The sequence below is a fragment of the Falco peregrinus genome, chromosome Z (assembly GCF_023634155.1).
Source record: "Falco peregrinus isolate bFalPer1 chromosome Z, bFalPer1.pri, whole genome shotgun sequence".
NCBI lineage: Eukaryota > Metazoa > Chordata > Aves > Falconiformes > Falconidae > Falco > Falco peregrinus.
In genome coordinates, this window is record NC_073739.1 from 29,966,599 (window position 1) to 29,992,721 (window position 26,123).

At 45.2% G+C, this 26,123-nt stretch overlaps 1 protein-coding gene across 2 annotated transcripts in view; it reads left to right on the top strand.

Annotated features, from left to right (window-relative positions):
• Positions 1–1,495: 1,495 nt before the first annotated feature.
• CPLX1 (complexin 1) overlaps positions 1,496–26,123 on the top strand; it is a 115,486-nt gene continuing 90,858 nt past the window's right edge. For both annotated transcript variants that reach the window (XR_008744886.1, XM_055791504.1), the window contains exons 1-2: positions 1,496–1,738; positions 2,647–2,749. Coding sequence is in view for 1 of the 2 variants with exons in the window: in XM_055791504.1 (XP_055647479.1) it covers positions 2,719–2,749 (31 nt within the window). In the remaining variant the exon portion in view is untranslated. The remainder of the gene's footprint in view (positions 1,739–2,646; positions 2,750–26,123) is intronic.

A 26,123-nucleotide genomic window follows, 5' to 3' on the forward strand; every position in this document is an offset into this window, starting at 1 on the left:
TGAGATGAGATGAGATGATGTAGATGAGATGAGATGAGATGATGTAGATGAGATGAGATGAGATGAGATGAGGTGAGATGAGATGAGATGAGGTGAGATGAGATGAGATGAGATGAGATGAGATGAGATGGAACAGAACCGAACCGAACAGAACAGTGGAAAGGACCCACAATGATCATCTAGTCCAACTGCCTGACCACCTCCGGGCTGAAAAGCATGTTATTAAGAGCATTGCCCAACTGCCTCTTAGACAGTGACTAGCACGGGGCACCGAGGCAAACCCGGGTGGACGCTCACTGTCCTGAGCACAGAAACATGCCCTCCCGCATCTGAGCTGGCACCCGAGGGCTCCGCAGGCTGCCCGGGCGCGGTGGCCGGCATCGCTGCCCGGGAGGGGCTGGTTCGAGCCCGCCGCGCCTGCTGGAGCTGCAGGACCCTCCCCGCGACGCCATCAGCCGAGGTGGCCCAGCGGGTCGTGCCGGCGCCACCCCGGGATGCCAGCGCCGCCGCTGCCCCACCCCCGGGGCAGCCACTTCTGCCGGCACGATTCCCCTCCTCCCTCCCCCCTCCTTTTAGCCCCGTATCTGTTGCTTTGCGGGCTGCTGTCCCACCTCATTCGCTGGCGACAGAAGGGCGGATCAGCAGTCACAGCCGGTCCCTTCCCCACGAAGCCTCCAGTGCTGCCGGCACCCCCGAGCCGGGTGCCAAGTGCCGGTGCCGTCAGGGGTTCTGTTCCGCTTTGCCACGGAGCGCTCGCACCGCGCGTGGCTCCCTCCCCCTCCCCTGCAGACGCCGTCCCGAATCCCGGCTGGACACCGGAACGCTGCACGCGCGCCTTTCAACGGGCAATGGCAGGGAGGGCACTTTCCCCTTCGCCCCCCCACCCACCCCCCACCCCCCTCTTCCCGCCTCCTCCTGTGCTGAAACACCGCTGGATAGCGATCCGATAGCCGAACAGCTGGCGATCCTTCTCCGGCCACAGTTAAAATCCGAGGCAAAGGAGGAGGGAAGAGAAGGCTGTTCCCTTCCTACCTTCTTCATATGCCTCTCCAACTCCTGCCAGGACCTAGGGGATGAGAGGGGATCTGCGGGAAGGACCAGAACAGAGGACGCGGATAGCTCTCCCACCCTCCCCCCTTTTCAGGAAGCCGTATTTGCAGAGATTCCCCCTGGCACACGCACACACTGACTCCTGAGGAGATGCATGGAAGCAGTTGCAAAATGCAACAGAGGGCTGACAGACTCCCCTCCTTCCCCCAGGCAAAGCGCAAGGACACCTGGCTGCTGCAGACGGCTGGGGATGGGGTGGGGGACGTGCACGCAAAATACACGCACCCATCCGAGGGGCTGGGGACCGCAGGGGGCCTCCTCCGTGGCGAGCATCGGGGGGCGAGGGCGGCGCAGGGAAGGGGCGGGGGAGCCGGAGGCAGGGGGAGGGAGAGAGCCTAGCTCCCGCAACGAGGGGAGGAGGAAGGAGGGACCGTGTTGGTGGGATGGTCCGGAAATCCTGTGATAAAAAGAGGGGCGCGGGGGAAAAGTAGGGAGAAGCTCTGGACAAATTCTCTCTCTCCCACCCCGTACCTGCAACTTCCCCGGCAGCCCTCGGGCACATGGGCGCCGGCCGGAGCCTCTAGGAGCTGTGCGGAGCGGGGAGGAGCGGAGCAGCCGCAGCCACCTGCCGCCGGCCCGGCACAGCACAGACCGGCTCAGCTCAGCACCGCGCCCGCCGCCGAGCGAGGTACCGGCGCCGGGGCGGGCGGGCCGGGCCGAGCCGGCCGGCTTGCGGCGGGGCGGCGGCGTGCGGGCATTCAGGGACGGAGGACGCCCTCGTCCTCCGGGTGCTGGCGGGCCGCGCAGCCCCGCGGCACGGCCGTGATCCTGTACGAGAGCCGGTACCGGGCGGAGGGCGGCAGCCTGCCCCGGAGCCGAGCCGCCGCTCCCCGCGGCCGGGGCCAGCAGAGGGAACCAGCAGCCTGCGCGGCGGGGCTGCGGGTCTGCACCTGGGGCCGCCCGGTCTCAACCTTGAGCCATCCCGGGTTTTCCTGAGGAGGCGCAGCCCCCTCCGGCATTGCGCTGAGGGCTCCCCGGGTGAGGGTTCCGCGGGGCTGGCTGGGGGAGCTGGTCGCGCATCCGTGCTCTCCATCCAGCCGCCCCGGCTGCATCCGCACCCGAGTCTCCCGGCTTCCCCCGCTTGCCCGCACGGGCACTTGCGGAGCGCTTCACCTTCAAATGCCCCCTCAGCTGTCCCCAGCGGAGCTGCCGCTCCGGAGCTAGCTCTCCGAAAACCGAGAGGGCGAGAGGCAGGCGGGGAAACGAGAAAGTTCAAAGGTTTAACGCCTTCCTGCCCGCCTGCAGGAGACAAGCCGGGAGAAGCACCTCACTGCTCCCCCAGGCTCACTCCCGGCCACCTGCCCTGCCCGGGGGGAACCACCGTGTCCCCTTACCTCCTCCTCCTCCCGCCCGTTCCCTGTTCACCAGCATACAGTTCTGCTCCCCAGGTGCCTTGTCCTGGCAGGGATGGGGGGTGGGAAACTTGCCTGCCCTCAGACAAGGGGAGGAAAGCTGCTGGAGAGAGAGCCGAGACCGGGCAGCAGCCTTTTCTGCTCCTGGAGGCACCATTCCTCTTTTGACTGTGCTTCTTTGCAGGCTGCACTCCAAGGATTCCTGGTCTCGGTGCATGTGAGGTGTGAAGGTGGGCAGCACCCCTAAGCCATCACCATGGATTTTGTTATGAAACAAGCTCTAGGAGGTAAGTGTGATTGGCACGTGAAGAGTCTTGCAGCCCTCCCTCCCCTGTGCACCTGGCAAGAGAGGGCATGGACTGCTATGAGGCTCTGGTAGGGTCTGTAGCTGGAAGAGCTGTTTGGGAACGTGGAAGAGCACATCTGTTCACTGGCTCATGATCCCAGAGCCAAGTGTTTTGAAGAATCTGAGCGGGAGAGGGCAGCATCAAGCAGAGACCAAAGCCCCGTGTCAGGGGAGAGACCTCCCACTCAAAGTGTGCAGGCCCTGGGTTATACCTAATCTTGCACCCTACCAGCTGGCTGCACATCCTGCTGTACAGTGCACAGGTCTTTGCTTTACTTATTGCAATGCTACTGAGGCAGTTATTACAAAGGCTGCAGACAGGTTTAGCTGGAGCAAACACAAAGAAAGAGTAGCATTTTGTGTATGTGTATGAGCCCCCTTTTCATCCTTCCCCCAAATGCTGGCCCGACCTTTACTAAAAACCAGCCAGTGCAGAAATGTTTGTATCTGGTATTTGGAGAGTTATTTTTAATATGAATATTGCTGCAATATGCAGGGAAACAGTAATAAAGAATCCTTCCCCCCGCTCCCCAGGATATGATGGCAACTTCTTACATGGTTTCAATACATTTCCTTCCATGTGTGATGAATTGTTTTAATGGTGGCAAATAGAAAAGGCAGTGGTGTGAGGGGGAGAAATTGAAAACAGTACAAAAGTATTTGGGAATGAGATTCGTTCGTTCTGCCACAGTTGTGCTGCCTTTCTGGGCTGCTTGACCTGAACATTCAGTCAAAACAAGGCTGTCACTGAGACTATACTGAATGCTGCCTACTATTGGGAACTGGAATAGTTGTCATCAGAAGAAGTCAGTGAGGTGGTTCTGCTCATTCTCTTTTGTACTATTATCTTATGTGTTCATTTTCCTTTGATGAAACTGTAGAATCATGGGAATGTAAGAATGTTTCATGCATAGTGTTATTGGTGTCTTATGCGGCTTCAGCATTTACTGCAGGACTCCCTCCCATGGCATGGAAATGTGATTTTCGTCTCTGAAAGCAAAGGAACTCTTGTGTGTGTGTCTCTTTTTTTCACCAACGGAGAAAAATTCTCACAGTTAAGAACAGAAAAAGCAACCCAAGTTTTAGTTGGGCTGTTCGGAATGGGAAGATTGAACTAAAGAAGAAAGAGTCTAATTTGATTGCACAAAATAGCAAGATATGAAGATAACTATGTGAGAAGCTAACATTCTTTATGGTAGTAGTGTTACTCTTCAGTGCCTCTTCTGAAGGACAAATAGATTTGAGAAGAGCAGGTTTTGCAGTTTGCTACAGTGATATAAGGTTGCTTGCACAGAAATGAGAAAGTTTACCTGCAAACTGGAAATACAGCCACTGCAGCTGGAGATCACTGAATCCACTAAAGGGAAATAACTGCTTAGAGACTGCAGTTAGAGGCAGGGGGAGGAAGGTTGCAGCAGAGGAGTAACAGTTGAGATGCATGCCTTTTCTTGCAGCTTAGTGACTAACCTGAGTTGGAAACTGTCTGCTGATACTTAACAGCATTCACTCTGGGCAGACTTTCATTCTAACATAACGTTGCATGCCAGGGTCAGGGTTTGCGTTATAACAGCAGTTGATGAGAAGGCAAATTCAAGAAGCATCTTCTGGTGATATCTATCAAGATGCTGCCCAGGTCACCAGCTCTTCTCCCAGATGACTTAATGTGTCTGGAACTTGCTCGCTTACTCAATAAAGAAATCACTGCAGAGTGATAAAATCCAGGAAATGTTAATTCATGGAGACTTATTTTTAAATCAGAAATAGTTTCAAAGAGGATAAACAAGATATCTCAGAGCAAATATAACATGGAAAGTAAAGGTGGTTTTGGATACTTGTTTCCCACTGGAGCTAAAGCTCAAGCTGATGCAAGCATGCCATCTGGCCACACTGGCGCAGCAAACCAAGGACTAAAGGTTACAGTTTGTTTCCTTAATTATGGAGCCAGAACCCTTTTTTGTCTGCCAGTTCTGACATCCAAAGGCAAATGCCCAAACTGAGTAAAGCATTAAAGTTCTGGTGGGTGACAGGCTTGCTTTGGCTAGGATGCAAGGTGTGATCTGCTAGTAAGCTTTTAAATTATTCCTACTTTCAGGGAGATTTTCTTGTGGTTTTCATTATTTTAGTTTAATGTGGCTTTTCTCAGAACACCTCTGAATTAATTCTGCTGTCTGCTTGGGATTTTTTGAATGGTACAAAAGTTCTGCTGGCTGTCATCCTGTTACTGGGATACTTGAGGGCCCAAGGGTCTTAGCCATTTTCATACGGAAAAGGAGAAGGAGAAAGCCCATGGGAAGGTGCAAGGGATTTGTCTGAGGTGGGATCATGATGTGGTTGAAGAGACAGATTTCTTACAGCAGAAACTAGCATTGTGCAGGCCAAAATGCTGTGAAGTTATGGATATACAGAACACACAATAGCTCTGATTCTGTACTACATGGTGTTGTGCAAGCCCCTTTTGATGTGCTTCTTTTATTACCATGCATAGAAGAAATGTCTAGCTGGGATGCCTGCCTTAAATAGTGACTTTTCCTAGTATCAGCCTGTGGATAAATCATGTAATTAATTTCATAAATAATCATAATATATAATTATATAAATAATCATGAATAATTATGCATATGAATGGTACTGTCTAAATTTCTTCTTTCTGCTACCCCTTGAACTCATTGCACAATGCAAACCCCATCAGGAGGAAGGGTATGTTAGAGTTTCTGGATAGTTAATCACTGTGCTATATTACAGGCATGATTTTCTGTTGTATTGACAGCAGCTTAGAGTGAGGACTGCTGCTTGGCATTCACTTCTTTATCTGTCAAGATTCAGCGGAGACTTGTTTTTGTTCATAAGTATTCTTGAAATACTGTAGGCAGAAGGCAAATGCAACCAGATTGCCATCTGGAATATGTCAGCAGGGGGGGACTGCCTACTTAATGTCCCTTACTGGCAGCTTTGGTTCAGTGAGGTATATGACAAACACAGTCCAGAGGGAGTCCCCTTGTCCTTGAAGGTAGGCAGTGATTTAAACCCTCCTGAAGACAACGGGATATAAGTCACTATCCGTAAGCTCTGAAAAAGCAGCCCCTGTGCTAAGCTTACATTAGTGAAGATGTGTGTGTGAATGCTAGACAAGCCTGAATGGAAACAGTACCAGTGTTTAACAACATCTTAGCAGTGGCCTTCTGTGTGACTTACGGAGTGTGTATTTTGCTGCTGCATTTGCTTCATTTTACTTGCTTGTGATGTGAGGATTACATCCTTGATTTTCCCTGGGGCATTCAGTGAGACTGATTGCAGTTAGAGGAAATACAGACCTGTCCAGGATGGAACAGACAGTGAAATAACCAGTGTTTTCTGCTTCTTCCTTCTCCAATTCAGCCTCTTGTTTCTCACATTTGCAGTTCTCTGCTGAGCCTCTCTCCTGTTCTGGGACCTCATGCATCAGCTAGACTGTGCTCCTCTGGTTATGTTAATGTGTGAAGTCCTGGAGCAGTACAGAAACTGTAATGCAGAACAGCAAGTTGCACTGCCAACAAATAGCACTGGTGTACTTCTGGGGTCTCTTTAGCTTGTAATCCTTGAAACCTGTGACATGTAAGGTCTTTCATTTTGCAGTCAGGTGCTTCCAAATCACAAAGACTTAAGAATCTGAGATGAGACAGAGGTCTCCAGCCCCCTGTAGCATGTGGTAGATCTTGGGAGCCTAGCTACCTTTGTTCTCAGATAACATCTGCCTATATGTTGTGCAGTTCTGGGCCCCACAATTTAAAAAGGATGTTAAGGTACTTGAATGCGTCCAGAGGAGGGCAACAAAGCTGGTGGAAGGGCTGAAAGGCATGCCCTGTGAGGAGCAGCAAAGGACTTGGTTTGTCTAGTTTGGAGAGAAGGAGGCTGAGGGTAACCCCATTGCTCCCTACAGCTGCCTGAGGGGGGGAAGTGGAGAGGGAGGTGCTGATCCCGTCACCCTGGGGTCCAGTGACAGGATGCATGGGAATGGCTCAAAGCTTCATTAGGGGAGGTTCAGACTTCTTTACTGGGGGGGCAGTCAAACACTGAAACAGGCTTTGTAGAGAGGTGGTTGATACCCTATGCCACCCATGTCAGTATTTGAGGTGTTTGGACAATGCCCTTAGTAACAGGCTTTAGCTTTTGTTCAGCCCTGAAGTGGTCAGGCAGTTGGACTAGATGATCATTGTAGGTCCCTTCCACTGAACTATACTATTCTAGGCTATTCTATTCTATAAATTTTTGAGTAAGAGTATAAGATGAATTCTGCAGCCTGTTTGTAGTATGGTTGTGTTCTTGATGTTCTTCTGGATCCCTTTTTCCTTGTCTCATGCTTTGAGTATATGCATTTTAATGACATTTTGAAGATGAAGAGGTAGTGTTGGTGTCTGATGGATACATTTTTCACAAGGAATGGTTTTATAGGCCTTTTTTTTTTTTTTTCCTAATGCATGCTGCTGGCAAAGCTATTTTCTTCAAGAAATTGGATTGAGTGCAGTCTTGATATCTGTTGCCAAGACAAGGATAGAAAGGAAAATCCCATGGAGGTGTCTTAGTGCTTCCAGAAAAACAAAACTAACATAGGTTCTATAGCTGTTCAAGGCTGATTAATCTATATCAGCCTTGGATTTTCCTTGTTAATTTATTTGATGCCAGATCTTCCAATGGAAGCCTATAGTGCTTAGTTTGTTCTTCAGGAATTCCCATTAAAGCCAAGAAGCAAGATATCTTCCAAGGAAGCAAACTGTTGATCGTGGAGATGATACCAGTGAAACAACTACATTGAGGGTCAGCTGATTTATTTCATCCATGATCCAAACCAGAAGGAGGAAAACTGGCCAGGTCCTTTCTTCCTGTGCCTTTCTTGAGAAACCTTCATTTTATGTTTGTTTGCCTCTGTTGGGCCTGTTGTTGGAACCCTACAAATACTCTCACTTGTGTCTGCTGGGATCTTACTTATGTTTGCCTTATTCGTAAGCAGGTGCTGAGAGCAGTATGCTTATTTAGTATTGTTGGAGGAAATGAGCAACCTTCAGCCTGCTGATTGTAAAGGTAAGCCACAAAGAGCTTAGCTAAGATTTCTCCTGCTGAGCATCTGCTTGCCAGGAGCCTGCTTGAAATAGAATGGCATGGATAAGCAGGAAGTTTTCCCTCTTGGAGAGGAGAGAGAGGAAGAAATAAGGAAGTTTCACATGCATTAAGGAGTTTGTCTAGGATTCCTTCACGACAGAACAAAAGATGCTTCTCTTTGATTCTTTGTTCACTTCAAAGGAAATTCTGCATACTTTTCATTTTGACATCTGTTGTTGTACACCTGAGTATTTCTGGCTTTTTTTTTTGTGTCTTTCATAATTGAAGTTGGTTCTCAAGGGGGGTAGAGTAGAGAAAAATTATGGTTTCTTGCCAGCTACATACTTTTGGCACAAATAGCATTTTTCAATGCTGAGTTTTGTTGTCCTGTGTTGACAGAAAACACTACCTGCAGCAGTGGATTTAGAGCTGGGCAGGAGACTAGTGCATTATGCATTACACTTATTCAGACCTTCCTGGTGAAATGAGACTCTGAAAATGTAAGCTGCTGGTTTGCCTTTGTGTTGGTCCTCAGAGACAGGGAAGTTCAGACTGTAGTTCAGCTGTTAGCTGTGGAGACCTATTCACTCGCTCATGTGCTGGCAAAAGGACAGCCATGAAAGAAGGCAGGTATATTTGAATGCTGGTATACATGGGAGAGCTTCGTGCTTCGATCAGAAGTGAAGAGAAAGCTATGAAATCAAATACTTGCAGACCACATGGGTTTAGAAATCTTGCTGAGATAAGTTGAGAGTGAATGGACTGCTTGTGTTTGTTAGTGCTGCAGTAATGTACAGGGCTCCAAATGATCTAATTTATATCTGCAGAGGTTCTCCATTCTTAAGGGAAGAGAGGCACCCTGCCCTTGTGGAGGACAGGAATGACTGTCTCATTTTGGAGCACCTCCAAGGCCAACAGCAGGAAGATATTTGCATGGAAAATTGCAGTATGAATTCTCTGGAAGCTGCATGGAGAACAGAAATCCTCCAGCAGATTTTGAAGGTCACCAGATTGTTGAAGAGGCCCGGAAAAGAAGTGCTAGTAAACAGGAAAGGCTGGCATAAAGAAAGGGACAGATCTCCAGTGTGTGGCCACTGGCTTGTCTCAGGTCAGAGAGCTGCATGAAAATGCATGCTCTTCTGCTTGAATACCATGGTCACTTCTTCAAACCTGACATGATAGTGCTCAAAGGAAAGAGAGGCTGGTGCTGAGGCTGACGGATACAGGTTCTAGTATTTTCTAGGGTGGGAATCCATAGTTTTTCAGGCCCTTGGAAAATGGATATAGTTCATAAAGTGGTGACTATTGGATATTAGTCCCTCAAAGCTGCAGGATTTATACTCCCACTTCCAATAGCTGGAGATGTAGCATGCTGTGGCTCTTCCAGGTTCTCTGACTCTCCTCTTTCAGTGGTGGGACAGAGAACACTCTGCCTTAGCCTTGAGTACTCCTGTTTGAGAACTTGCAACTCTGCACTGCCTTTGTATAGTCATTGCATGTGCTGAAATCAAGTGCTCGCTCAAGGCTACACAGAACTGTAAGCATCTGCTAAGTTATGGCTTTGAGAACTATGTTGGTTGGCATCTTATTTTCCCCTCAACAGCTTGATTGTGAGAGCTTGGATACAGGCAGTTCTGTTTCTTGCAGATTGGCTTTAGTGGCTGGATGACATGTCTCAAAGGGTGTGAGGCTTTGCTGAGAATTTCTACAGGTTGCTGAGCAGATCGTCAGTGTGGTTTGCTAAAGGGTAACAGCTGCAGATACAGACATGGCAAAGGTTACTAGTGATCTTCCTAACACTCCTACAGATCATGGTGCATATTGCAAACAAAATACTTCAAACAAATTGTGTCTCTCTGTTAGGGACAAATTGATCATGGTATGCAATTCAAGAATTTATTAGTTTTTTTACACACATACAGTTTTAAATGAGTTGATTTCAAATTGGGTGGATGATGTCACTGCAGCAATGCATTAGTACAAACAATAAATTTAATCACTAACTTTGTGCATCTTTTTACAATTTGAATTTCTTGTTACCTACAGGAATGAAGCTGCTTAGCAGCTACTTACGGTTTTGCAGGATGATTTGAGTCTTGTGGCTTATTTGCAGTGATAGTGACCTTGAAGGAATGTCAAACGTGCAACACAAACAGAAATTCAGGATTCAAAGAGCTGTGAATTATCTTCTGTAGAAAATAAGGAAAGAAATAAAAAACCCTAAGTCTGGAATGGTGCAGCTGTTTTGATAACTCTTTGTCTCTGTAGAGAATAGGAGCAATGAAGAGGGAGACAGACAACAATTAAAGGAAAAGGGATGGCAAAGATATGTGTGCCAGTGCTTAGGCTGGCAGACAGCTGGAGTGCCACGGTTCTGTGTCCCTGGATCCACCTCTTCCTTTTTCCTGGTAAGCACAGGCAAAGCTGACCAGCAGAAAAGAAGTTTGAACCTTTGGTTTAAGGTAACTGGGAAATAATCTCAGCTGCTGGCCTTGTCTGTGGGAGAACCTTGGGCATGCTTGGGAAGGTGAGTTACTCTCTGGTGTCTCTCCCAGTTCCCTTTGCATAGGAAGCAGTATGTGGCTCCATTACCCCAAGAGCAGGACACAGTTGCATGTGACTCACAGGCATCTGAGCACTGCCCTTCTTTTCATGGGAAGGGAATAGCATTCCTTTTGCCTTCTGTCACTCCTTGTTCTGCTTTCAGCAGCTTGCCAGAGTTGAACTTGTGCACGTAATGGACTTGAATGTTTGTACTTGACTTAATATTGGCAATGAAACTTTCTTGTTCATTTTGCCTTCCTCCCACCATGTTATTGCATGCAGTGTAAGACTCTGCATGCCCAGTGAAGGGGCAGAAACTGTGTGGGACTGCCTGGTTTGTCCCTGTTCCAGTGCCTGTCTTAAGTGTACGTGTGCATTAAATTCCTTGAAAATGCAAGTATTAATTAAAATTTTAATTTGCAAGAGGGTTTTGTAAAGGTTTTACTAAAACATGTTTTTTTTCATGAAAAGCTTTTAAATACACAGTTTGCCTTTTCTCAGCAACCAAGAAGAGAAAGACTCATCACAAACCTGAAAGACTGCATGAGACTAAGACATCATATCAAAACAGATGTATTTTTAATCTGTGACAGCCATCTAATTTATGCTGTGGTTAAGTGGATGCATGCCACTCTTCCTTGAATCGATGTATGGCTCTTACTGAGTGAAATGTTTTGTTCTTTGTGAATGAACCAATTTCTCTTTGCGGTTTCCTTCAGATGTATTTTTTCATTAAATGAAAGTCTTTTTATTTAAAAAACCCAAACAAAAAAAATGAGGAGAATGAGAAAATATTCAGAGGTTTTGGTAACTGCCAGCATATCAACATAGCTCCTCCTGTGCACAGTTTTAGCTGGGAATAAAACTTTGGAGAGTGTCTAGAAAAACCTCAGTCCCTGTTAGAAATAGACAGTCTTTTTAATATTTTTTCATTCTGTATATTTAGAACACTTTTCTTGTGACAATTGCAACTTTCTCCTTGGTGTTTTTCTCAGTGCACAATCTAAATTAAATATCAGCAGTTCCTGTTCCATGTCAGCCAAGCTGCACAGTGACAGATTAAAAAGAGCATGAAAAAGTAAATTTATAATTACATGGAGATGCATTAAAATCATGAGGAAAAAGGTTAAGAAGGGACACAACTGCTTTCTCTAAATACATGAGAGAGGTAAACACTTCAGTGAAGGATGAGCTACTTAAAGTGAAGGACAATATTGGTAAAAGAATAATATGAATAAATTGGTCATGAGCATACTCAAGCCAGGAATTACAAGTGTTTCTGGCTAGAAGAAGAGAAGTGCTGGGGCAGCCTGCTGTTGGGGGAAGCTGGGAGAAATGGAAGCTGAGTCTCAGGTCGGTTTCAAATAATGTATCAGTGTAATTGCGCATGCCCAGAGAGATAGAGCCAGAGAGTCAGGAAATTTCTGTTCTGAGTGCCTCTATAGAAAGCAGACATCTTTGGCTCTGCACTTGTGAGACTGTCCATAATAACAAAATCATCTTTAAAAGAGGCTTAGCTTGTTTGTTACAATATGTGTTACAACATGCCCAGGGGTCTGGCCCAGCTCAGTGGGAACTAGCAGCGTGCCCCTCTGGGTGAGGCTGAAACAGCTGTAGTTAATTTTCCCTTTTCTGAAAACTTTTTAGCCCTTTCATGTCTGTATGAGAGGAGGAGAGGTCTACCAGCTGTATTATCTCACTGCCTCAAGGATGATCTGAAATCAACTATAAGATTGAAAGTGATTTTATTTCAAAGGACTTTGTGGATTTGCAAAGTAATTTCTAGACTAGCTGACCAGGTTGCTTCTGAGTAAAGCAAGCTCACAGCTACAGTGGATATTTTTCTACCTGTGGTGTTTAAACACGGGCAGAGGTTTTGAGTTTTGCATAACTTGAAATTCCCTCCATGCTGACTTTGACCTGCAGTTCAGATGGAAGCAGTTGTTTTCAATACATTTGTTCATTTGTTTGTTTTATGCTACAGTTGAGAAATAAATGATTTCAGAATTAGGTGTTTCCCTGGAATTTTCTCCTAGTTTTGAACAGTTGTCTGAGAACAAGCTATTGCTGTTATCTTCTTCAATACCAATATTTACTGTACTAGACTCAGTTTATGCTCCTGCTTTCTACCCTGGCAATATCCTGGACTTAGGCTCACATTTTGATGTGGCTTAAATCTCTGCCTAGGAAGGCACTTTAAGAAGGTGCCTTATGCTATCTTAGTACTGAGGAAAAAAGACATGTTTTATATTCATATATGTAGATGTATGAATCCCTTGGGCTTAAATGTCCCCTGTAGCATTAAGAGGCTCTGCCCCCATGGCTGTTAACTTTCCACCCAAGTCTCCTTAAAACTACCTGATTACTTCAGGAGTGCCTACCCAAACAAAACCTTCTGCAAGGGCACACACGCAGATGGTAGGACACCAGATCACTGCCATAGCAAGATATTGGCTTCTGGAAGAGAAGACGAATCGGCCATCCCTGTCTGCTGACTGTACATCTTCTTGTATTGCCAGCGAGCACTCTGCCAGACAGACATCCCAGTGCAATTCATATCTCTCTGAATACCATGTCAAGGTGCTCCCTTTTCTGGTCATGTGGCTCGAGTTCTCCATTAATGGAGACAATGACTTGCCTCCTGGCTAAGACATTCAATTGGGACTTTTGGTTTTGCCTTTTAACTGCTACCTAGTAAAACTTCTCAGGTGGTACTGCTTCTGCCTGGACTTCAGTTCCCCTGCTCCAAGACAGTGCACATGTGCTCCTGCTATGCTGGCAGCTGCTGTAAGAGTTGCTTAAAATAGATGGGTAAAATGCATCCTCTCGATCACCACCACAGACAAGAATGTTCTGCTTCCACAGCGGCTAAAGTGAAGGCAAAGCTGCTACAGCTGTAACTCTGCTTCACATCTTGAATCCCCTCTCTGGGATAAATGCAGGATATGTCAGCTTCAATGTTGTTTTACCTCCAGCTAGCTACCGTGAATTGCCCACTCTGTGTTAAGAATACCAATTATTTTTTCTTTCAACTAATAGACATGCTGTCTTATTGCTAGTTCTTACATGGTTATCTGCCTGATATTTATTTAGGACTCGATTTAATGTGTATTGTGCTTTGTACTGTAGAAGACTAGGTCCTTTTTATGTGCTTAAAAAAGTAGTCCTAATTGAAAGACTGCAATTGACAAGAGGCAAACTCTGAACGGTCAGTGAAACCTGAGGCTTGATTTTGCACAACAGGGCCATGAGCCCTCACAGGCACTGTTCTGATACAGCATAATGTAATTTACAAATTTCAACTGTTCTAAACATGTCAGTTTTGACAGAGATCTGTCACTCTACAGTAGCAGTTCTACTAATTTCTTGCAGCTGCAAGTAAAATAATCACAGGGGTTTTCTTCCCCTTCTTTTTAAAAACTCACAAAAATCTCCTCAACCTCATGGGTTGGGGTATTTCTTGTTTCCACACAGTCTGAAAATGGTGGGTTAGATCTAACATCTCCAGTGCTGGATGTGCATGGAAGAGGCACATTTGTGGCACATAATTAGGGAGGGGCTGACTAAGCCAGAGATGATATTAGTTACATAAGATCTCAATCATATCCCAAGTGCAGTGTGGATGCTTTGGAGTGAAGCAATTATCTATTTTGTTGTCTTAAGAACAGAGTGACCTAGATTCTCTCTGCTTTTTACTCTTTTTTCTTTTTTCTTTTTTTTTTTTCCTTTTTCCTCACGGGGTGGCCCACTTAGTTGATTAAACTGCAACTCATTTATAACTGGTTGTGTTATAGTTGGGAATAAAGCAGCTGTAAAGAGGCTGGGGTTGATAAAAAGTAATTCTTTGTTTTGCCTTGTTGGTTAGCTGGAAATTATAGCTGGGATTAAGTGACAAGCATTAGTTTTAGTAGCTTTTGGGTGACAGTCATCTCGCAATAGCCTTGGCTGGTAGTAGGGAATGCAAAAGTGATTCAATGAAAAGTTATGTATTTCATGGTAAGAAGAAAAGGTTATGATCCAATTTATAAAAGATTTGAAATAAGCTTTAAATCCAAAATAAGCCCAAAGTCAGGAAATGCATTAACAGCATGTTAATTAACAATGTGTTTGGGTTTTTTTATGTGAATACATAAAACACATTGACACTTGTACATTATTTATAATTTTAATGCACCTGCAGATTCTCTAATAAATCGTCAGAGACATCAGGAGGGCAAATAAGTCATCCAGGTAGAGTTTGCAAAGCAGGTGACCAAACTCCAGCTGAAAACAACCCATCCTATGCAGTCATTGGTAACCAAGTTATCCTTTAGGTTAAGGACATGACAGCCAGGTAGCATTGGCTCAGTGTCATATTTGTTTCCTCATCTATTTTCTTCTTTTAATTAAAGCTCAGAAAACAGAACAAAACCAAGTCTGTTCAGCACAGGACAACCTGGAAAATAAAATTCCTCTTCCCATGAAGTTCAGGGAGGGAAAGGATCCAATAAGAGGTCTTAATCCCTGAAGATATGTACATTCAAATTACACTCCTAGGTAGATGTCTCTAGGTAGATATCTGCAGCAGGGATGAAGCTGTGGATGGAACCTAGCACTAGATTTATGCATGGACTCCAAGTGGTAGGAGAAGTACCTTCTGTCTCTTTGGACTTGATGTATAGCATGGCTTCTTGCTGTATTACCACATCATCTGCAGCTGAGCAGCATGCCCTCACACTGTTGCCATCTGCACATTCAAGTGTGACAACTTCACCAGGTAAAAAAGCAGCTGGCATTCTGCTCTTGTTCCTGTCTCTGACACTGTGGAAAGCTGATGCTGTAAATATATTTCCTGATGGCAGGAGAGAGCAGGCATACCCATTCCTCCTCTGAAAATCCCATCACCCAGGTTCAGCTGGAGTGCATAGTCTTGCTGCTCACTTACTGCTTCGGTCTCCGGAAGGTGTCTCAGAGCTGCGAGGTCTGTTCTGTACAGTGTGAGGCAGATGGTCTCCTTACCAGCCTGGAGATACATTTGGTTTCAGCAACACATGAAAGAAGTATCCCTCTGTGCCAAAATCTGCCTTTGATACTTCAGGGCTTAAAGAAGTTCCTCGGGGATCAGGGGAGAGCTCAGGGAGAAGTGTCTGGGAAAGTTCTTGTTCCTGTATTTGTGCTGAAATTCCTGGTATAGGGGAGGAGTGGGTTGGTAAGGAAGCAGTATGCAGATGTTCAGGGGGACACTATACGAGGCTGATCGCTGAGCTTATCTGTTATGACATGAGCCAGATTTGCTCCAAGTGCAGCTTGGAGTTCACACTCTAATAATTTCAAACAGTTTGTAAGAAGGAAGTGCTATTCACCTTTGTAGGGAATTTTTTCTCCATTGGGAAGGATTATTCAGAGATACCAAGATACCACAGAAGATAAAGGCCAGTTGTGTAATTCGAGGGCTTTGAAGGCCCTAGAAGGCCTTAAATGTGACTGACATCAAGGGGAAAGGCCATACTTGATTTCAAGTAGTCTGAGTGCCATCTGAAATTTGAAAGCATATAAGACACACTTGCATATGATTTCAGATGCTTTTCCATATCTCCTCCATGCTGTGCTTTTATATTGACTTTCATGGTTAATTTTCTGTTCTGTCTCAATAGCTAGCATACACAGATATGGACACTGGGCTATCTTACAGTCTTGGTTTTTCGCTCAGTTCATGAACCCTCCTGTCAGGATGTTATTTCTCTTTGTTTTACTTCAATCTTAACAGGGGTCTGAAACCACTTAACAGGAGAGCTTAGGAACCATTGGTTGGAGATGTATCCATCAGGAACAGATATGTGGTATTCCTCATCCGGTATGCGGTGCCTAGCAGAAGGATCTCATTGGCATCCTTTGTATCCTTTCGGCTAGTCCAGGACTGCTGCAGTGCCCCGAGGAGGCACAGAGAGGACCTGTTTGTTTAGTCAGTCCCACAGGATCAGGAATGCTATACATAGTCCATGTGAGAAAGACAGGCAGGCCTCTGCCCTGATAATTCTTTCTTACCTGTATTCCTTGTCATGCAAGCTCCCATCTAGCTGCTTTGTCAAGGCATCTGATGATTCACACCCATGTTATCACCCTGCACAGAGCAGTAAATCACCCCTGTCTACCTGTATGGCACTGTTGGGGATCCCTTTCTCATATACTCCTTAGGAGCCTACATTTTTTAATAGTGCAGCTGATACAGGGTAACATCATAAATCTAATGACACTTTGCTAATGCTATTTGGTATGGCCAGAGCTGCTGTCAGTGTTTCATAGAAATGCTGGGGTCTATTCTTCCTGGTGACATCTTACCAGGACAAACATGGAAAGGTGAAAATGGAACAGCAAATCTTGTTCGAGGGCTCTGCACTCCAGCTACCCATCAATAAAACTCTTGCCTTTCTTCTTCAGTGCAACCATCTGCCTAGATTCTGGCACTTGCCATTATTTAAAGCCAGGTGCTTCTTGGGCCCAGCAGTGAAGATGAAGAAAACATAAACGATACCCTGTGAATTTACATAGCTCATCATTCTGGATTACAGAGCTAATATCCACATGGTGGTGCTGAAAGAGCTGGTGTGAACTGCTAGTGAAGCATACACCTGGGGGTTAATCTATCAGAGACTTTAGTCCAGTGAGCTTTTGTTCTCTCTGCTAGTGATGGCATGGTAATTTGGTGACAAACTGGACTCACAACAGAATTTAACAATTTGCACTGGGGCAATGTATATGCAGTTCTCCCCCAGAAAGACCTGGCCTTGGCTTGAATGAGAAAGCATGGTGATCTTTGGCAGAAATTGCATCCTCACCTAGGAAGGGGAGAGAATTAGCTCCTTCATGCATGGGGCAAGCTTTGGAGCTTCCAGTGGTAAGCACAGGACCTTATTCATATGTTGACAGGGTACCCTGTACTGCCTCTAGGTGTACTGCACCATGGACCACAGCTGATGGAGCCTGCTCACAATCTCAGTTCCAGCAGATATCTCCTTCCAGAAGGCCCATTGCACCCTTTGAAGCACCACTCTGTGCTAAGAGTACATTTCCTCTCCCTCTCCATCTGTTAGATATGTTCATTGCCACACAGAAAAAACACCAGGCTGGTTTTGCTAAACTGCTAGCCTTTCTGAGAAGGTGACCTCTATGTACCTCCCGCTAGTGCAGGGGTCCTCAAACTACAGCCTGCGGGCTGGATACGGCCCCCCAGGGTCCTCAATCCAGCCTCCGGTATTTACAGACCCACCCCGCCGGGGGTTGGGGGGGAAACGAAGCAGCCGCAGATGGCTGCCTGCCACTGCATCCGCGCCAGCCCCCTGGTTAAAAAGTGTGAGGACCCCTGGGCTAGTGTGTACACACAGTTGCAGGGTGCCATTGTACAGGGCATTGAATATAAGCAAGAAGGAATCCTTCCTTGACAGCATTGATTATATAAGAACAGTAGGAGAACAACTCCAGTTATCCACCATTCCCCATTATTATCATTCCACGTTCAAGTTTGTACCAGGATTCCCTGGTACAAGCCGTGATTATATCTGTGACAGTCTCTGAGTAGTTAAATTCAGTTCAGGATTCAGAGAAACTTGGAAGTTCCTTGTGTTCTGGCAAATACTCACTGTGTTTGCTAACCTTTTAATTAGAAACAAACAAAGAAATTTGTAAGAGGTAACTGGCTTGAAACATGGCTGCTCGCAGCTTGGATGGGTGTAGTCTAGACTGGGTTAAAAGCTGGCTGGACAGCTAAGCACAAAGAGTGCTGGTAAATGCTGTTACATCCAGCTGTCAGCTGGTCACAAGTGGTGTTCCCCAGGGTTCAGTATTGGGGACAGTCCTGCTTAATACCTTTATTGACAATCTGGATGAGGGGATTGAGTGCACTCTCAGTCAGTTTGCAGATGACATCAAGTTGAGCATGAGTGTTGATCTGCTGGAGGGCAGGAAGGCTCTGCAAGAGGGATCTGAACAGGCTGGATCGATGGGCCAAGGCCAATTGTATGAGGTTCAACAAGGAGAAGTGCTGGGCCCTGCACTTGGGTCACACCAACCCCACACAGCACTACAGGCTTGGGGTGGAGTGGCTGGAAAGCTGCCTGGTGGGAAAGGGCCTGGGGGTGCTGGTTGACAGCCAGCTGAATGTGAGCCAGCAGTGTGCCCAGGTGGCCAAGAAGGCCAACAGCATCCTGGCTTGTATCAGAAATGGTGTGGCCAGCAGGACAAGGGAAGTGATTATCCCCCTGTACTCAGCACTGGTGAGGTGACACCTTGAATACCATGGTCAGTTTTGAGCCCCTCACTTCAAGAGGGATGTAGAGGTGCTGGAGCATGTCCAGAGAGGGTAACAAAACTCGTGAAGGGTCTGGAGCACAAATCTGATGAGGAACATCTGAGGGAACTGGGGTTGTTTATTCTGGAGAAAAAGAGAATCAGTGGGGACCTTATTACTCTCTACAACTGCCTGACAAGAAGCTGCAGGCAGGTGGGGGTAGGTCTCTTCTCCCAGAAACCAAGTGACAGGCCAAGAGGAAACAGCCTCAAGTTATGCCAGGGGAGGTTTCAATTGGATATTAGGAAAACTTTCTTCACTGAAAGGGTGGTGAAGCATTGGAACAGGCTGCCCAGGGAGGTGGTTGAATCACCATCCCTGGAGGTGTTTAAAAACATGTTAGATGTGGTGCTCAGGGACATGGTATAGTAATGGACTTGGCAGTCCTGGGTTAATGGTTGGACTTGGTGTTTTCCGAAGGTCTTTTCCAACCTAAATGATTCTATGATTCTATAATTCTACGAAATGTAGAACACTCAACAGCACATTCATATTAACTAGGTCCATATTCCTATTCCTCTTAACTACAAAGCCTTTATAAGGGAGCCAGCTCAAGAGTCAGTGTTTATTAAGACATGAATTAAAACTGACAGTAACTGCTCTTTAAAAAATAAGAAATTAGTTGCGTTGGACAGATCAGGATTTGTTTGGGTTTTTTTTCTCTCATTCACATCCACTTCCATGCCCTCAAAAACAAGCCAAGACGCACCCTCTGGGGCAGTGAGAGGAGAGAGGAGTACTGGCATAATTTGTGTTCTCCTTGGAGAAGCTGCCCTACGCTTGCAGCCTTAGCTGCTCAAGGACAACTTGTAATCAGCCACTTGGAGACCTGGCTGACTTTTGGCTGACTTTGTGGTCATGAGCACATGCCAGTTTGATAAATGAGGCAGAATTGCCTATCCAGGGATTTTTCTCCCTTTCTGGCCTGTTGGATTACATAATTTTTCAAGGCAATATGGGAAGTCCTATCAGTTTCACAGCATATTCTGGGGCTCCTGAGGGACACTGGGGAACAGAAACTCCGAGCAGAGAGCTTTCTTCTCCCTGTCCACCATCGCCTTAGCCTGCTATCAGAAGCACAGCTACTTCTCCAGTAGCTCTCGTTCCTGGCATGTCACTGACTTCTGGTCCCAAATGGCAGATAATTTTCAGACATTTTCTCAACACTGTCTATGTACTGTCAGCAGACCTTTGGGTTTTAGCAATCTCAGTCTGTCTTATAACTACACTGACCTTTATGTGTATCAGCATAGTTATATTTAGTCATTTGATGAGTGCAGAGTGTATGCCTGAACCCAATACGCATTTCTTCCAAGACTGTTTCTGTAGCCACAAATGTGTGAGACGAAACCAGCTGGACAGGCAGCGGCGCTGTTGCTGCTTTTTGGGGCATTACCTTTAGTTTTCCAGTGCAGTGTTGTGGCAGAAATAGGCTGGACTTCAGCTGTGATGGTCCATGTGAAAAACAATGGTCTGTGGTTTCACTGCTGCGCATCTGTATCAGACAGATAAGCACAAGCACAGATACACAGCGATGTGTTGCAAACTGGTCAGCCACCATGACATTGAAGGATGCAGAGTGTTGAACTGGTTTTGGCGGAAGAATATATTTGTCATGAAAAGCTCTCCATTGTTATCTAAACTTCAGCATAATTGTGACAGACTCATCTGTGTAACATTCCAGCTGAAGCATTGAGCTCATCACAGTGTTGAAATGGATACACCAGCTTGACAATGGAAGGTAACACAAATAATTTTAATTAGAGCCTGTTTCATTATTTAACACTTAAAAAATGTGCTTTCCTCAAGCAGATCTCAGCACCTCCGAGGAAGATACTACAAATTCTTCCTATGAGTAAGCATGTGTTCTTTCTCTGGTCCAAAAAGTGATAATGAAGTCTTTAACAGGATCTGTGGTAGTTCTTTGGTAGAGAAGGATGAAACACAGCATTGGCATATATGCTGAACACCAATAAAAGGAACGGGGTGAAGGTCATTTAAACATTTTCAGCAGAACACAATCACTTGGAACATTGGGACTATTTGCTGCCCGATACATTTACACTATGTCAGAATGAGAGAGCTGTATTTAGTAGCTCTTCTCTTTACTCTGCAATATGAGCTATTCCCTGGCACATTGCATTGATTTCCATCTCATCCTGATCTTGTAATAATTATAGAGGCAGGACAAAACCTAGTCTCATTTTTCTAGTGTCTTCCATGCCTTAACTGTGACAGTAGTTTAGATCTCTGTTGTCTCTTTTTCAGCAGAACTGCTGGTGAGTCCTCACTCCCTTGCGGGAAGTGTACTTGTGCTTGTGCACTTGAATATTCCTCTTTTGGTAGACAACTTCGGTTTTGCACTCCAAGCATCTGTTGCATGCCAATATTTGAGAGCACTTGTAATGTTAATTTTATTCTGTGTAGCAGCCCCTTTTAGCTTGCCATCATCTAGATAAAGAGCTGCAGAAAAGCTAATGTGCATGAAACCTGTCCTGTTTTTTCCCCTGGTAATGCAAAGTATTCTGTCTCCTAACAAGCTGTGCATCTCTTACTTCCTTACATTATCCAGTTTACACTTACACTACAGCAAAAATGAGATAGGTGTCCGTGTTGTCATTCAAGCAATTGATTAAAATGAGCGATAGACCTTGCAGAACACTCTCACAGCAGCGCATCCTTCCAACCTGACAGTAAATCAATTGTGCATCAGCTTCCAGACTAAACAAAGCAATACAAGTGGGCTTCAGGGGCATTTTCACTGCTTCTGCAAATGTACGGATGAATACAATTAACGCAGCTAACCAGCAGATTCTGAGGCCCCTTCAAAGAAGCAACATTAACTGACCTTCTAAGGGACCTTCCAGAGGCACTGGCTTCCATTTAGAAGAATGGAGAGAACACAGGCAATGTTCCTTTACCATATCTGCTGGATGCCCATATTAGCTGAGATGGATCCCATTAGGGATACCTTCCTGGGAGAAGGCATGGTCACAGCTATAGACCCAATTTACATTGGCTTGAAATGTTTGCAAAAAGAAGAAAGTCCGTCCTTGCTTTCATGTCTGCTAACCAGCAGTCAACTTCATAGCTTCTTTGCAACAATTTACTCTTTTTATTTCTTTGCTTGCCCCTTGGTAAACAAATGGAACAAGGAGAGGTGCTGTGAGACTAGAGAAGGTGTTAAGAGAGGCAAAGAGGTATTCTGCTGGTACAGTATGGAGTCTGACGGGTCATGTATTATTTGCAGCCTTGGAGCTGTAAGTATCCTGGAACTAAGACATGCCCCTAATCTTCTAGAATTTAGATAATAATGCTGGCAAAGCATCAATAAGGTGTGTGATCAGTGTTACACTCAAGCCAATCAACCAAGCTGTTACTTGTGTTATGTATTCTAATGTATTGCATCCTTTATAGGTGCAAGGAAAAGGTTATTGCATGTTAGCACTGTTGCTATTACCTCTCTTTGTCTGCTCTTCAGTCTGGTTTGATGGATGTTGGTCTTCTTTTCTTGAGCAAACTAAAGCCTTCTATGAGTAATGCAGTCCTCTCAAAGGATTGCTGTGTTCATAAAGTGTAGCATTTAAAGCAGGAGGCATCTGAGCCTTAATTCAGTATGCAAGAGGCAGCATGAATGTGGTTTCACTTATTTCAGGGACATTGCTTTGTATTTTCATAGAAAGGAAGACATAACCAGCACGAGTAATTTCTATGTGCTGTGGTTCCTTGTAACTTTTTCAGTGCTGCACACATGCTAGTCACCTGGATAAATTACAGCAACAAGCAGGAGAGTTTTTGTTCTGAGACAGTACACAACGTTTCTGCAGTGGAGACATCTTAAGCTGAGGTAGGTGAAGTGGGAGGAAAAGATGTCTCACATAGTTTTCACTTCCAAAGTTGGGAGGAGGTCTTCAGAATGTTGGCCAGATACCAGACAAATCAGATACCACACAAATGCACTCTTTGTGAATAGACTTTTGTGAGGATTGTCTTCCAAAGCCACATCATTCTGCAAACCAGTGATAAAAGCACTGAGATGCAGCAGAATTCCTGCTCCATGACACAATGGAGTTAGAAATGAAGCTGTTAAACTGAATGCAATTCAAGGATATGTTTCCTATGAGTCTGTCTATGGTTTCATTATCCCCACTGCTCTTTCTGGGTACTTACACCTTCCCATTGAGAGTGCAGCCACACAAGGAGACAGTGCAGCACAACTAGAAACTCTGCGCTGGGGAGGAATGCAAATGTGATGTCATATGGTGGACTTCTTTTGGTTCTTTCAGCTCTGTGCATGCAAAGGCAAGTTATCTGGCAAGGTAAGCAGGGTTGATGTTCCTGTAGCTCGGCTGTGGGAGCAACAATGGTGATAGTTTTGGTTTTGCTTTGTCCTTCCCAACTGGATTATCAGTTGCACTTCTGACACAAATTCAGAACCCTTGTCAGAATCAACAAGGGGCTGATCTTATGCAGGGGCAACATTATGAACATAGGAGGTGAGGATACAGGGGAAAGTAGCTGAGATGCCGTGTTGCCAAAAAAAGAAGTATGGTTTATAGGAGCTGAAAAAAAGAGTACAGTGGCTTGCATTGGGAGTAGGTCCCTTGAAAAGTTGCCTGAAGCTGCTGTGAATAAGATGTGCTGTCCCTCTTACTATCCATCACAGTTGCACTTTCTTTGAACAGGAGTAACTGACATAAATGTAAGTTACACTCATTTTGGTTATGCCCACCAGTCTAACAGCACTTCAAGTTCTGAGTCTAAAAAGGCAGGCAGCCCTTATTAATTCTGTCTTCCATTCTGCAAAAGCATCTAAACCCACAGCAATCTTTGGTGTGTGATGACTTGGGACCATGTTTGAGCTCTATTCTAGCAGCTTTGGCACTTAATCTCTCTTTTTATTATTTCTTCTTTTATTTTTTTTCCATGCCAGCTATTGGGAGGAGGTGTGATTTCGCAGCAGTTGTGGCCAACGTAGTGTCTCCTTGTGTGTAGGCTGCCTACATGGCAATGGGAGAAGAATTCTTTCTGTACTGGAGAACGTGCACTGAGTTCACAAAACAAGTGAACCTGTTTTGTTCTTTTAAAATTGGATAACTGGAAATTTGTTGTTGGTGTTTGCAAAAGAAAGAAACAGAATGGAATTGACTCAAGGATTAATCAGATTGTCCTGTTTGTGGTGGTAGTCATAGCTGAGGCATGGCACTCAACAAAGGCTTACCACAAGAGCATTCAAATTGTTCTCTGTTAGTGGTCTTCTCTTTTTTTCATTGTGTATGAAGCTGGAGCTTTGTTTTTGGCTCTAAGCAAAAAAATGACACTTCAAACAGCTATTTTGATGCTGCTACCTGTTCCCCAGCTCCCTCCTTCTCTCTAAGTCACTGTCTGTCAGCCTTGCCACAGACTTAAAAGGGGGAAAAAAAAGCATCTGCTTTTAGCAGTTGTGTTGGTTCTTGCCTTAACAGTGTAAACTTTAACTCAAGGCATGACTTTCTCTGTAAACAAAGTAGTTGGGATGTTTAGCACAAGAAGATGAAGATCAGTGGGATTCCTGTGATCCTGGCTGATGATTCGTGGCTTTAATCTGGAGATACTTTAAATTATGGTCTGTCAGAAACTATCCAAGTCCCTAGCTGAAAAAAGCATTTCAAAAATTCACCCTTGCCATCAGTAAGATAAAAAATATGGACTAAAATTTAAGCTATGTGTAACTCCTTTGCTAGGTTGGGGGTCTATCCTTTTCTGTACACAATGAGGAAACTAAAACTTGCCCAGCTTTTATAGCTGCACTCTCCTTGTTGTCTTGGTATAGATTGAGATCTATGCATGGCAGAAAACTGAACATGGATACAGAATTATTAACAGCTGGCAAGGATATCAGTAAAAACCATGATGCGTTGAGACTTGTGAGGAGATCCAGGCTACAGTCATCAGTTGCTACCTTCCTTTATAAGACAGTCTTTAAGCCTTGGTTCTTGCAGCCACTGACATTTATTCTTCGCAGCAGAAAGCCCTGTTTGCCTCTCATTTCAAACATTTGGTGTTTGGCCCATTTGAAGAGTGTGCAGTCACAAATTTTTCCAGCCACTCTTGTAGGTCACATCCCATCTTTCTTTGCATCCAATTCTCTGTCTCCAATATTGCTTCAGATACAGCTGTGCTTCTGGGTTCTTTTGCATGGCAAAATGGTGATTTGAAATGGTGATAAGCAGCTGCTAGTTGGAAGTGAGGCTTAGGGGCTCATTAGCTCACAGAGACACATATATTTTCGTTTGCATTTTAGGGAAGCTTGTGCTACTCTGTAATTACAATGTCTGAAGGCTCTCCATCCTCCTGGGGCTGAGTAGCCACTGTTCTTCTTCTAATTTGATAAGTTGCTGCAAAATTAATCATTTGCTTAGAAAGCAGCTAAATTTCTTGACAGCCATGGAGATGGTACCCTCCCCATCCCTCCCGCATGCACTGGAACACCTCTTCAGTAACAACAAGGGGCCTTACTTCTCCAGAACCCAGATATTTTCCAAAGAATGGGAAGGTCTTTACTGCTTTTCACAGAAGAGAGAGCTAAGGCTTGAAGGTAAAGCCCACTCACTGGTATGTGAATAGGATGAACTTGCCTCCCTGACTAAGAACCAGCTGTGTCCCCCAGTGCTCATCTGTCCTGTGGTATGTGTGGAATGACAAAGGGCTGACACAGGCTTAGAAGATGGCTCTCTTCTGCTCCTATCTTCAGCCACAGCTGTTAGCCTTTGAAGCAGCAGCTGGTGGAGTGACTGTCTTTGAAATTAACTCAGTCACCAGGGCACCTGGGATAGCATCCCTATGATAGAAGAGCAGACTCTGCAGCAAGCAAAAAGGAGGGGGAATGAAATTAGAACATCATGTGAGGGAAGGAGACAAGAATGGAGATATTTTGAAGTTTCTCTGGCTAGAAACTGAAATTCAGCAAATATGCTTGAAAGAGGATGCATCAGACCTGCTTTCAGCAGAGGCTGGACTAGAAAGCTCTTAATGTCCCTTCCCACTCAAGTGGTTCTGTGATCCTGTGGTGTGAGAAGTCTGCTCAGTGCTGGTTCATGTCAGTCCTCCTTGAGAGAACACTCAGTGAAGACACAAAAGAGCTGAGAACTTGTCTCTTGTCTGATGTGCTGCTTTACAGCCTGGGTAGAAATCCAGCATGCCCTTCTGTTAATCTCAAATCTTGTTGTGGGCACAAAGGAAACATACGTTACATATGTAAAGCCAAGAATGTATTATTAGTATAACTGAAAGCTGTCTAATCAAAATATAATTAGTTCAGATTTAGTTCTTACAGAAAATGAAAACCAGAAATGAACATTGCCATAATAATATGTAATAAACATGTAATATGTAC